The 12,659-nt window shown below is 35.8% G+C and overlaps 1 protein-coding gene across 9 annotated transcripts in view; it reads left to right on the top strand.

Moving 5' to 3' along the window:
* COBLL1 (cordon-bleu WH2 repeat protein like 1) overlaps positions 1-12,659 on the top strand; it is a 78,128-nt gene that overhangs the window by 41,159 nt on the left and 24,310 nt on the right. For 8 of the 9 annotated variants that reach the window (XM_077785001.1, XM_021528581.3, XM_021528580.3 and 5 more), the window contains 6 exons: positions 1,156-1,335; positions 6,365-6,566; positions 7,471-7,699; positions 9,327-9,365; positions 10,239-10,333; positions 10,458-10,697. In XM_077785001.1, the coding sequence (XP_077641127.1) occupies positions 1,156-1,335; positions 6,365-6,566; positions 7,471-7,699; positions 9,327-9,365; positions 10,239-10,333; positions 10,458-10,697 (985 nt within the window). The remainder of the gene's footprint in view (positions 1-1,155; positions 1,336-6,364; positions 6,567-7,470; positions 7,700-9,326; positions 9,366-10,238; positions 10,334-10,457; positions 10,698-12,659) is intronic. The other variant, XM_021528575.3, reaches the window with a different exon arrangement.

The following is a 12,659-nucleotide window of genomic DNA, read 5'->3' as shown; positions in this document are numbered from 1 at the left end:
TTGTTTTAATTCTGCAGGACAATTATAGGGGTTAATTGTTTTCCTTAGGTTTACAGTAAACAAACTTTGGTTTAGCTCCATCTAAAATGATGAGCATATTTTTGAAGCCTGTGTGTATTATGTTGAAATGTATTTTAACTTTCTGCTAATGTGGCTTCATTCAATAATGTTTATAAGAAAATCAAAACCTATGATGAGATGTGTCTTGACTTTGTTTTGGTTTTGTTTCTAATGATACAATTCTTAATTAATAGTATCTTTTTCTTCTGAATATATTGGTTAATTGTGAAGAGTTATTTAAATAACTAGATGTTTTAGGACATGAGAGTCCTGCATTCAGAATTTACTGTAACATAGATATGTTAAGAAATATAGAGGGTTTTATGCTGTTTTACAACTTTTTTTAGTGAAATAAGTGCAGCTTATTTAGTGATCAGTCCTTGTATTCAAAAGCAAACTGTCTGGTCACTGACATAGGAAAGGGTATAGAGAAAATTAAAATAGATCAGCATAGGTGAGGGGAATATCTGAAAGCATATTGTGAGTAAAATGTCAGGAAATATTGCAACACAGTAGTATTGGTTATACTGTTATTTTATTACTATATAGAAGTGAAATAATGTAGAACTGGTAGGATTTATTTTAATAATTTTAATATCCAAAAGAAACATTTGGGGAGGAAAAGAGTCACTATTTGCTCCAGTATCTATCCTGTATTAAGCACAGTGGTAGTACAATTGGTTTCATACTGCACAGTACAATATTTCTGTTTATACTAATCCAGTAAATCTCTTTGGAGAATGCACAAATAGGGTCTTTGAATAACTCAAGGAAGGAAAAAACAACCAACTAATTTACTCTTTCAAGGTATATTAAAGAATTCTTTTTGCTTTTATGTTTATTAAGTGCTTTCTTTTTTTGCCTTTTTTTTGTTTTGTTTTTTTTTTTTTTTTTGTGATGGATGCCTTAGCCAGTTTTGTCTTCTGTCACTACTGATAGTATATTTCAGATATTCTCTTATCCCTTTGTTGCACAAATTACTTTAGAAAATAATAAAGTGTTGTTTATTTCTGTTTTGAGACCTGTTGGTTTGCAAGTTTGGAATAATATGTATAAATGCATACTTGATTTTTAATTTGTATCTATTTATTTCAGAAGAAAATCTAAAGCACCACCTCCTCCATCTGAAACAAAATCCATTGCTGTTTCTCCATTTGATAACACAGAGCCAACCAACCTCATCATGGAACAGAAAGAGAATATAATTGATAAAGATATTGAATTATCAGTGGTCCTGCCAGGAGATGTGATCAAGTACACTACAGTTAATGGGAGGTATGTTACACAGAATGGCATTTTTGCTCAAGTTTACTTCAGCCTTCATCCAGGTTATGTTCATTTGGTAAAATACATAACTTGTGTAAGCCTGAACATGAAGTGTATCCAAAGAAGAGCAGCCAAGTGCAGTGTCAAAATCACAAGTCTTAGGAGGTTTTGGGTTCCCAAGGGAGCTGGGGTTGTGCAGCCTGGAGAAAAGGCTCAGGAGGGATATTATTGCTCTTTGCTGCTACCTGAAAGGAGGTTGTAACCAGCTAGGGTTTGTCTCTTTTCCTAGGTCTCAAGTGATAGGATGAGAGGAAATAGCCTAAAGGGGAGCTTTAGATTGTATATTAAGAAAAATTTCTTCATGGAAAGGAAGCATTGGAACAGGCAGCCTAGGGAAGTGTAAAGAGATGTGGTACTTAAGGACATGGTTTAGTGGTGGACTTGATGATAGTTTAGTGTTGGACTTGATGATAGTTTAGTGGGTTAATAACTTGATGATCCTAAAGGTCTTTTTCAACCTAAATGATTCTTTGATACTACTATGATTTTTGGGTAGATATGGAAACTTCTTTGTACAATTACCTGCCATTTCAGAAGATTTTTTTTAAGATTCAGAAATTCAGTATGGTATCTCTCACTATGTGTAGCCACACCTGTTTTTCCTAGTCACTAAAAATCTCTATAAAATATCTATTAGTATGATTCAGTGAATTTTCCCACATAAGTTTTGCTTTTTAAAGATGAGTTTGTTCATCCTATTTGGATACAAAGCAGCACTTGCTTAGCACTGCTACCTGTAGACGACTAGCATTCATCAAAAAACATGTCATCGCTTCAGATAAAATCTGTAAAGCTTCAAGAAAAAATTATAGCTACAGCTTTGGATTTCTTTTAACAATTATGTTTTCCTTTAGCTGGTTTTAGTTTGAAATGCAAATTTCAGACTGTTAATTGGTAGGATAGATTGTGCATGTAACTCTCAAGTCACCTTTTGTGCAGAAAGACCTGCACATTTACTGTTGAGCTGAAATCATAAATCCTGGGACCTAAAATGTTGTTCTACTGGGAAGAGTCCTGTGTAAGGCTGTGTATAGATAACAGTAATTTGGGTGCCAGTTTGTTGCTATCCTAAGCTGAAATAAGATAACCTATTTGTATATTGTCTATGTGTTAGTGTATAGCTCATGTCTCTTCCACTGAAACCAAGCAGGCTGACTTATTCATTCAAACCAGGTACTGTAAATGTGTGCTTATACCTACTTCTTAGTGAGAGATGAAACCTGGCTTGAGTCTGTTTGCTGGAGTTCATGAGGTTGTTGCTTAGACATCAAATAATCAACTTTTTCACCACAGCTGTAGTGGGTCTTTTTACACCTCCCCCTGACTCTGATTTTCAGGATAACTTAAATGTGAGATTTTATTTCTCAGAAGAAACTTTCTGAAATAATCTGAGTACTTGATGCTTTATGCTGTTTTTTCAGTATGTTTATAGCAAGGAATATTGCAGTCTGTAAATATGATGCCTTCCTCTGTTTTTAAACCTTCTTAGACATGAGGCTTCATACGTACACTGCCAGGAGCTTCCTGTTCTTTTTGCTTACTTTGTCCACACTGATGAGTACCATGGGCCCTCTCTCATGCTTTGCTCAGAACAAAGTACAGAAAGGAATGTTGCATCTATTTTCACTTGGTCAGATTACATCGTGTATAATTACTCAGTGTTCAAGACAGGCCTTACAGGCTTATCAGGAATTGCACTCATTTCCCAATCAGTTTTATTATCCCACAGTTACAGGATTTTTCAATCAAGATACTGTATGTTATTGATTTCATAAGTGACTGTCTTGCAAATAAGAACCAGTATTAGCACTGCTAGGCTCATCTCAGAATGTGGGGAGATGTGCAGGACCTGCACATCAACTTCACACTGTGAAGTATATTTCAAATTATCTCTTGTTCTAGCTTTGCTCTGGTTTTATATATAGTTATTTATTGTGATCAAATAGGCATGATCCCTCTAGAAATGACATAAACAGACAAACTGTTACTTTGCGTCTTTCCTCATTCACAATTGGGGGTGAGCAGCTCTGAAGGTCCTGAGGTGAGAGCACCTTTTAAATCTCATAGTAGAAAAAGCAAAATGGTGAGTTTTAACAGATGTGTGCTCAAATTCCATAGTCCACTAGAAGAAACTTTCCTTTTTCAGATTAGGTTAGGTTGGTTTGCTCCCTGCTTTGGCATAGTGGATAGCAAGAGCTATGTAGCACAAAGCAGTGTTAGTGAAATAAAAATCCTGATTATGTAGAAGTTGGAATATGTAAATACATTTGTGCTCAGAGGTTTCCAGAAAACCTAGAATAATTTGTTGAAGTTAAGTTGCAAACTAATATTTTACTCATGTTAGATAAAGGAGGACAAGCTGGTGATGTACTCTGAGGTAGCTGGTGGCCTCATCTTGGTGCTTCGCTAAACATTAATTATGGAAGCTGTTAAATGTATTGTGATATATGTATTCTTCCACCTATAATCCTTGAATGCTTTAGGGATAAAGAGTTTTACAGGTTTTGGGGGATGTGGTTACAGGAAAAGCTTGTTAGGTTTTCTTTTTTTTTTATTGCTGAAGGAATATCTTTCTAAAGCCATTGCCTCCAGTGGAGTGGGGAGGGACTTAAAAGTTAGGTTGTTTGTGGAACTACCATTGGAAAGCAAATTTGCTCTGAATCACCGTTCTAATGTACTAATTTGCATGTATCTGTTGTTTGTTAGCAGCTGTTTCTCACTTATCATTCTCACTTATCAGTCCCTTATTGTGACTCGGGTTAACATGAGGGTGTGCCCCAGTCACTGTAGTGCATTTCTATAGGATGGCTTTCTGGGGCCCTTGCCTGTCAGTTCTTGCTCTGGTTATCTTTGATATTTTTACCCCAATAACTGAAGTGCAGCCTTTAAAGCCAGTCAGTGTATAAAAATTCACCAGAAAAAAGGTAACAGGTAACTTATTGGATGCACTGGTAAGCAGAAAGGTCACTACAGAAGCAGTGTCTGCGGCTTCCTCTGGCTCCCTCCTCCCTTGCCCTGCCCTGCTCTGCCCACAGCTAGATGGAGGAATGAGGACATGTGCATTTGCAGCCCTTTTCTTCTTACTGTGGGATGAATGCACTTGTTTTGTTAGAGATTAGAAGTACATGAAATAAAGTATTCCTTCCTTTTGTCTTGTAACTGAAGCAGATTGTGCTATATACAGGAGATGCATTGAAATAAACTTTCTGGTTTAGCAATGTGAAAAGGGAGGAGCAGTTATTATTCTGCATTTTGCATGGTATTCCTCAGGCTGTTATATACTATCTAGATGAAACCATGGGAGTATATTGCATTCTCCTATACCTCTTCAGACCATCTGATAACTTCTGTGCTTTTTCACACATTGGAGTACCATTTCTGTATGGCTTTTTTATTTTATTGTTCATCCTGCCTTTGTCTCCTCAGGCAAGTGTTCTCCTGCCACTTAAGCAGTTAAAAGCTTTCCTCTAGAAAGGAAATGTCTGTCAGCTTTCAGTTATCATCTTCTGGAAGTGCAGCATATGCACCAGAGAGTCCAGCCCTGCTGCTAGAAATCAGAAGACAGTTTGCTTATGGGACATTTGTCCTTTAAGATGAAAGAAACAGGAATGCTATTCTAGGGTAAATTAAAGGGGGAAAATTCAGTATTCACAATAACGTCTAACACTGAGTCATTCTTAATTATTTTTATAGAACTGTATAATACGAAAAGTCTGCTTTAACTTACTGCTTAATAAATATATTAATGATCTTTGTTATCTAGAATTCTGCTTCATCTGATGGTTCTTTGTAGAAGCTATTTCCACACTTGGCTGTGTTACCAGAATACTTGCCTCTGTTATGAGATTACATCTAGAATTTAAGATTTCTGATAAAGCCATTCCAGCCTAACCCTGTATTATTTTCTCAGAGACACTTCAGCATTTTTTCAACATACCTTTTGATTGCTTCAGACTTTTATTTTCATAATATCCTTGTGAGACAGAGCAGGTGATAGATTTTCTTGTTCATAGTTGTAACTGAAAGATGCAGAGGTGTCACAATGAAATTTTCCTTACCCAACTAAAAAAAAAATTATTGAGGGATGATCTAATAGTGCTATAACCTAATATAGTTCCATACCATGCAAAGTTAGGACATTTTCCTTACTTTTGTCTATCTGAACATCTATGACCTTTCTGTTTATAGTACAATTTTATTAAATGTATTTCTGTAGCAGCTGGAAATACTCATCTTAATACTCTATTCTGCATGTTTTTCATTGAGCACTGAGGGAGCAAGGACATACAGGTACTGACTACATCTGACAAATTCTGTTGGCCATTCTTCATTGTGGGAAGGACATCTTACATCACACAGAGCTTCTCAAGAAATGGCATTTGCCCACTGTATTGTCATTTGGCTTATTTCTCGCCCTTGGTATTAAGCATCTAGATAATTCTGGAATCCCTAAAGCACAACCTGCTTAAAATGTAACTTTCTCAAACTTAATTTCTCCTGCATCTTCCAAGTGGCTAATGCACAGGGTTTCTGAAAATAAAGTCCCTTGTAACTCAAAATGGATATAAAAACGCCAAGCTTTGCAAAAGAGCTGTTCTTAATGAATAGCAGAGTATTTATCACCACTGTTAGAAGTTCCCACTAAACGTTAAATGAGGTAACTAATCCACATGTCCCTGTTGACCTCAGGAAAAGCTTCACACAACAAGAAATTCCCCACTCTGTTCAAGTACTTGGCATACTTTTGTAGAAACTGGTTTTCGTTTTCTTTTTGGTGGCTTTTCTGGAGGGTTGGCTTTTTTTTTTAAATTGTGTTTTTTAAAGCTCGAAGGAAGACATTTAAAGTTGATGTCTAGCAGTAATTATTGAGTCTTGGAAGAGAAAGGACAATTTGAATTAAATGTTTGTTTAAGCAGCACATCTTGTTATAGCCTGCTTAATTGTCATCTGTTGTGACAGTTCCATTTGTCTTTTACAGGAAGCCCATGATGGACTTGCTGATCTTTCTCTGTGCACAGTATCATTTAAATCCATCAAGTTATACCATAGAGTTGGTATCAGCAGAAAATAGCCAGATTAAATTCAAACCCAACACACCGGTGGGAATGCTTGAAGTAGAAAAGGTGATTGTAAAGGCAAAACAAATGGAAAAGAAGAAACCTGCTCCAGTTATACCAGAGGTGAGAACTAAAATTAAGCATATTGACAAGTTAGAACTACTGCTGTATTCAACAAATTGACCTGGTAGCTCAACCTCTTGTTTCAGTGTTTCCTGTTTTCTTTCATCCTCTCACCTTGAAGCTCTGTGAAATGCTGTAGTCTCTTTTTTATAAGCTTCTCTTAGGTAAAATACATCTCAGTTTATTGCAGCAAACATATTTGCTGCTGAAAGAAGGAAATATTACAATAGTATTTGAAATCCCATGCTTCATCGGCCTTTTGAAAAATTCTGCAGATGAAGTGTGGCTGAGGACAGCCTTGAACAAACTGAAAATCAACTTCTTGTACCATCTGTCGTGCTGTGATATATGTACCCTCTGATTGTATGTTCATTTTCCTTCAATACATACTGTTCTCTCTTGGCTTTTTTTAATATACCCTGAAGAGGGCAGGAGCTTTAAGAAGTACTGAACCAATTTCTGGGCGTTGCCTAAATCTTTTCCTTCCACCTTTGTCGTTGTGCTATGTAGAAGAATACTGACTGTTAATTTATCTGAAGCACTTAGAGAGGGCCAGGAGAGCTCTTCTGCTGCCCTTCTGCGTTCCTCCTACACGTGTGTTCACAAGCACTGGCTTGTGGCACATCACCTGATCTGCAGCTGCCCAGTAGAGCCCTCCAGGCACGGACCCTGCTGCCCAGGGAAATGGCACTGCTGAGGGAGAAAGCAGTCTGTTCACATGTCCTTTTCTTGCATGGAAGGAAATAGGAAAACAGTTCTTAGTTTTGTATGTAATGTTTCTGAACCCACAGCACTGGTCAAGTTGGCCATAAGTGGAATTCTGGTGATTGTTGTGAGGCTGTTGTAAAAATGCAATTTCTTTCAGAATTTGTGCTGGTATTTATTGGAATTTTCTTCTCTTTAGCAAACAGTAAGGGTAGTGATAAACTACAAGAAGACACAGAAAACAGTAGTAAGAGTTAGTCCACATTCACCTCTTCAAGAACTCATACCAATTATCTGTAGTAAATGTGAGTTTGATCCTTCACATACTCTACTACTGAAGAGTTACCAGTCTCAAGAATCCCTTGATATGTCAAAATCTCTTAATGACCTTGGACTAAGAGAACTATATGCCATGGATGTCAGTCAAGGTAAGATAACTTTCATAAATTGCTGTTATATAAAAGATAATCGCTTAATAGTTGCATACATGTTGTTGGATTTTTTACTTAGGAAAGTATTTTCTAGAAATTTAATATATATTTCATTGTTCTTCCACAAAATTGACTCATGTGTACTTGGACTTTTGTTTTCAGAAGTGCTGTATGAAAGTTTTATTTTCTAACCAAGTGTTCACTACCAGCAGAGTTAGCTGAGCACAAGTCCTTGCTTAAATGTAAAGCCTTCTTTTCCTTCCCTCACACCTTACACAAAAACTCCAACAACACTGTACTTCCCTTAGCTCCTACATGACATCATGATGACCTGAAAAGAAGAAATGTTTGAGAAAATTAGTTTTCTTTAAAATAACTTAAAATTTTAAAAGCATTAGAGTATTTGGATGGTCGTTATTTCTGAGTGCTGCTTGCTAATTTTAAAGGTTGTGAAGGAATAATAATTGTCTTTTTAATTCTGGTCCAACAGGGACACACTGTACTAACTTTCTAATATTTTGTACAGATATTCCTAGGCCAGATTTTAACTTCATCTGAACAAGTGACAGGTTTACTATACTGTAATTAAAAATTTTGCACAGTGTGGTTTGTTCCATTTCAGACATTTCTTACAGGAAATTTTACCTCAGTGTGGAAAGCAATAATATTGATTGACTTACTCCTGGTATTCACCATTGTTTTATTTGCTTGATTTTATTTCTGCTTAAAACTTGAGTGGCCTTGCCCCTCTTTCTACCTAAATATGGTAACGTTACTGTTTGGTGGTTACAGTCAAGAGTTTTCTCAGTTTACTTGTTAATGGTCAGAATGACAAATTTGGACAGTATTTCATCTTTCCATAGAGAAAACAAAAAAGAAATATCTTTCCCTTCCACACTGGAAACCAATGTATTTTAATTTGCCTAAATTTGTTACTTTGACTACATGTGCTCCCAAGTGTTTTTTGTTTTTTTTTTTGGTCTGGTTATTTACTGCTTTCATCTACAGCCTGGAAAAACTGCTTTTTGCATTATATGATGTGAGTTTTACCTGAAGCAGGAACCAAAAATCCTTAGGAGGGCATACCAGGGGCATATATGCTTTCTACACAGCAGTGCCCTGCTAGGAAATTTAGATATTCTTCAGTTCTCTTAATATGAAATAGTTCAGCATTTCAATTTTGCAGACAGGTTCAAAGCTCTGAATTTTCCATTAAATTTATGAAAGTAAATGGTGAGGTGTATCTTTTACTTAATATAATTTAAATTAAAATTTTATTTTATTAATATTATATTTTAATTTCACATGCCTCTTTGTTTTCCAAGTTTGGACTGCATAACCATCCAAACCAGAGCAAACTATTCTACATACTGATTTTTCTCTTTGCTTTAGAAATATAAGTGAAGCCTCCCTACTTATGTACGCATTTGCAGATTGTGTTGCATGTCTTCATGCTCAGAGTCTGGAATGATTTAAGTATTAGATGGTAAAGATGCACATCCTTTTGCTTCTGCATTTTTTTGCTAATGTTGAAGATCCAGCATGGCTTTCTGTGTTTGTATGTTGTTACTACATCCTTGATTCAGATTCATATTTTCTGTCTTTTCTTTTTGTCTTTCTGTAGCCACATCACCAGTTGATTTAAATTTACCATCTTTTCAAGGTATGATTTATTGAAATAGGCAGTGAAACTTAGCACTTACGGGACATTAGCACCTGCTTCTATGACAACCTCTGCTTAACTGTGATATGAGTAATATCTCTGTCCTATCTTAAATGCATATTGCAAATGATAGCGCAGAATTGGATATACACAGCTGTATGGAAAGTATTTTTGTATAGTTTAACCCTAGATCAATTTATTCAATTTAGGGTCATGTTTATATTGATACTTTTACCAGACTTGCTGATTTCTGTTGCTCATTGCATGTGCATTCAATAGGATTTCTTTAAGAAAGTTGATTCTAGCAAAATATTTAAAAAGTCAGTAATGACATTTACAAATCCTTTGTATGAATAAAGCAATTTAAGGAGGATAAATTCTGCAAGATAACGAGAATAGATTTGACTGTTGTTACTATGACTGTCACGTGGCTATGTGTGCATGGATCGAGTGTTTGGGTGGTCTTTCTCCATAGCTACACCATATGCAGGCTGGGGCCTGGCTTGTCCCACTTCACACTTTGCCATAAATTTAAGCCAGTAGGAATGGTGAGCTGAAAAGTCTGATGCTCTTTTCCCCTTTTACTACCTTTGTGATATGAACCATAGCATATGACAAGTGGGGTGGGCTTGATTATGTGCTGGTATTAAGAGCAGCTGAAACTCCTCTTCCCCGAGTTGAGAAGGAGAGGAAGAACATGGATGCTAGGCAAACTGTTCATTTTGTTACATCTAGTAAAATTATGAATATACGTGGTTTATGATGTGTTTTGTGTGTCATTGCAGGAGGTTTATGACACGGTGAAATAGTAAGAATGCAGGAGAAATAATCTCTGCACAAAATAATGTGTGGAACTATTGTTTTCTATTTTAGGCTCCTACCAATCTGAAAACATAGATGTTCTGAAGGAAAAAGAAAACAAAGGATTTTTCAGCTTTTTTCAACGAAACAAGAAGAAAAGAGAACAAGTAAGGTGTAACTTTGTATAAGGAAAACTTCTAGAACCATATTCAGATTGAGCAATCAATACTGTTGATTATTTTCCAGAAAATACATGCAACTTAGGTTTCTTTTTACTTCCCACACCTCAAGGCTGCCAGTGCCCCAGCAACTCCATTGATGAGCAAGCCAAGGCCAACGTTCATCACGAGATCGAACACTGTCAGCAAGCAGTACGACTCGAGCACTCTGCCAGCGGAAATGCCGAAGAAGCGGAGAGCTCCTCTGCCGCCCATGCCCAGCTCTCAGAGCGCTCCCCAGGAGCTCACGCGAGCCCAGGGCAGACCTGCATCTGATATTGTGAAATCCAACAGCTTTCATAGGAGTGACCAGGTCAGTTACATTTGCTTCACTTCTCTAAAAAAGTGCAGACATAACAGCCCTGATAACCCTGTTGTTACTATATGATGAGGCTTGAAATAAATGGAAAATAAAAATGAAGTAATTGCCTTAAAAAATTTCAGCTAGAAAATAACTATAGAAATTGATTGATGCATTCCTTTTAAACTTTATCACCAAAAATAGCTGCTGTATTTTGAAAAGGTAAAACCAACTTCTTATGTAAATTAGTCTTGTAAGCACTTTTTTGTTCTTTTCGATGAATACTTTATATATTGAAATATGAGAAGGTGGTCTCACTTTATTATAACTAGTAATTTGAGTTAATTATTCCTGTTAATTTTGAATGTTTTAGTTACATGAGAAAATGAACAGTTTGTTCTTTATGCTCTATTGTAGAAAAAAGCGGACATGGGGAGCAGTCTAAACATTGTTCCCAGCAAGTTAAAATAAGTTTTTTATTTTAAAAATTGGGTTGCATTTTATTTAAGCAAAGAGATCTGGGCTACATATTTGGGTAACATAAACATATATGTATATCTATATGTATGTATGTGTGTGTGTATATGTATGTATGTATATATATTTTCCAGGACATGAAGAAATTCTGCCTGTGTGTGAATTGGTGAGAACTGATGCATTAACTGTTAACCTGGTATTGCACATATTGTCAATTGTGAATTCCAATAAAAGATCAAGGTTAAAATTTTTGTTATCTATATTTTAAAAATTATTTCCTAATTTCCTTTGAATACAGTATCTAAAGGTGGTCTTTGGATATGAGCTTATTGATATGCTAGAAAAATCAAATGCAGAACTAAATGAAGTCCAGGTCTGAGGAATTAATTTTGGGTTAGACTTGGTGACAAGAAATTTGAGACTGTGACTACCTTTATACAATAATTTAGTCTTTCACTGACGCACAGAACCACAAGAGAGCACTGTTTAACAGAAGTTCTGCTTTTGTGCATTGTGTCCTGCTGAAAATCTTTATCATTTGAAGAAGATAAAAGTTTCTTTCTGAATTTTAGTAAAAGGAACCTTTGGGGAGAGTAAGAAAATAATGTCTTGGCTTTTTTACTTCACCATATTTCTCTTTTAATTGAGTTCAGTTTCTTAAAAAATAGATTATTAATGTTAACATGCTTTAAATGATTATTATCCTGTTATGTCTAAAGTAATGTATGACAGCTTGGCTGTCACTCAAACAATTGCTTAGATTTATTATTTTGTAGTGACATTTCTTAGTGATCCAAAGTGATCTGACTGAAGTTGAATAGCTTACAAATAAAGTTATATTTTTGTGTATATTTTCTATTTTATAGTACTTTGTGCAGCACACTTGAAACTTAGAGGCCTTTGACATGCCTTTTTTAAGGTGACTTCTCACTCAGGATTTGATTGCACAGTGATTTTTCAGAAAATGTAGCACTTCTTCCTTTGAATTTTTTAAAATCAAGTAAAATATTTTGTCTTGTGGTATCTACCTTTCTATCATCTAATGAATGAATTTGGCATGGTACATATTGCTCAACTTGATCAGGGAACTCTTGATAAGGATCCCATGGGAGACTTCCTTGGAGAATAAAATTGCTGCTTGGAAGAGTACAGAGACATCTTCAGAGACAGCCTTCCTGCAGTACAAGAGAAGTCCACTCTCCTAAGTGAGAATAGGAATAGACATAAAAACAAACACTTAAGTGTTTTTAAATAGTCTTATTTAAATGTGCTACTGAAAGAACTTAAGTTCAAAAATAAAAGCGGAAAGAACAATTCCCAGAAAGAAATACACAGATACTTCTTGGACATGCAGCGGTTCTCTTAGAAATGCAAAAGCAAGCTTGGCACTACAAGTGGCAGAAGATTCATGAGCAAGAAGTTTGTAAATTAGTGGCAAGCAGAAATCCAAGGGTAAAGGATGAAGTCATCTACCTTTTATTTTAGCAAGGTGTTCAT

Source organism: Lonchura striata, chromosome 8, assembly GCF_046129695.1.
Source record: "Lonchura striata isolate bLonStr1 chromosome 8, bLonStr1.mat, whole genome shotgun sequence".
NCBI classification, from domain to species: Eukaryota; Metazoa; Chordata; class Aves; order Passeriformes; family Estrildidae; genus Lonchura; species Lonchura striata.
This window is presented reverse-complemented; position numbering and strand designations above follow the sequence as displayed.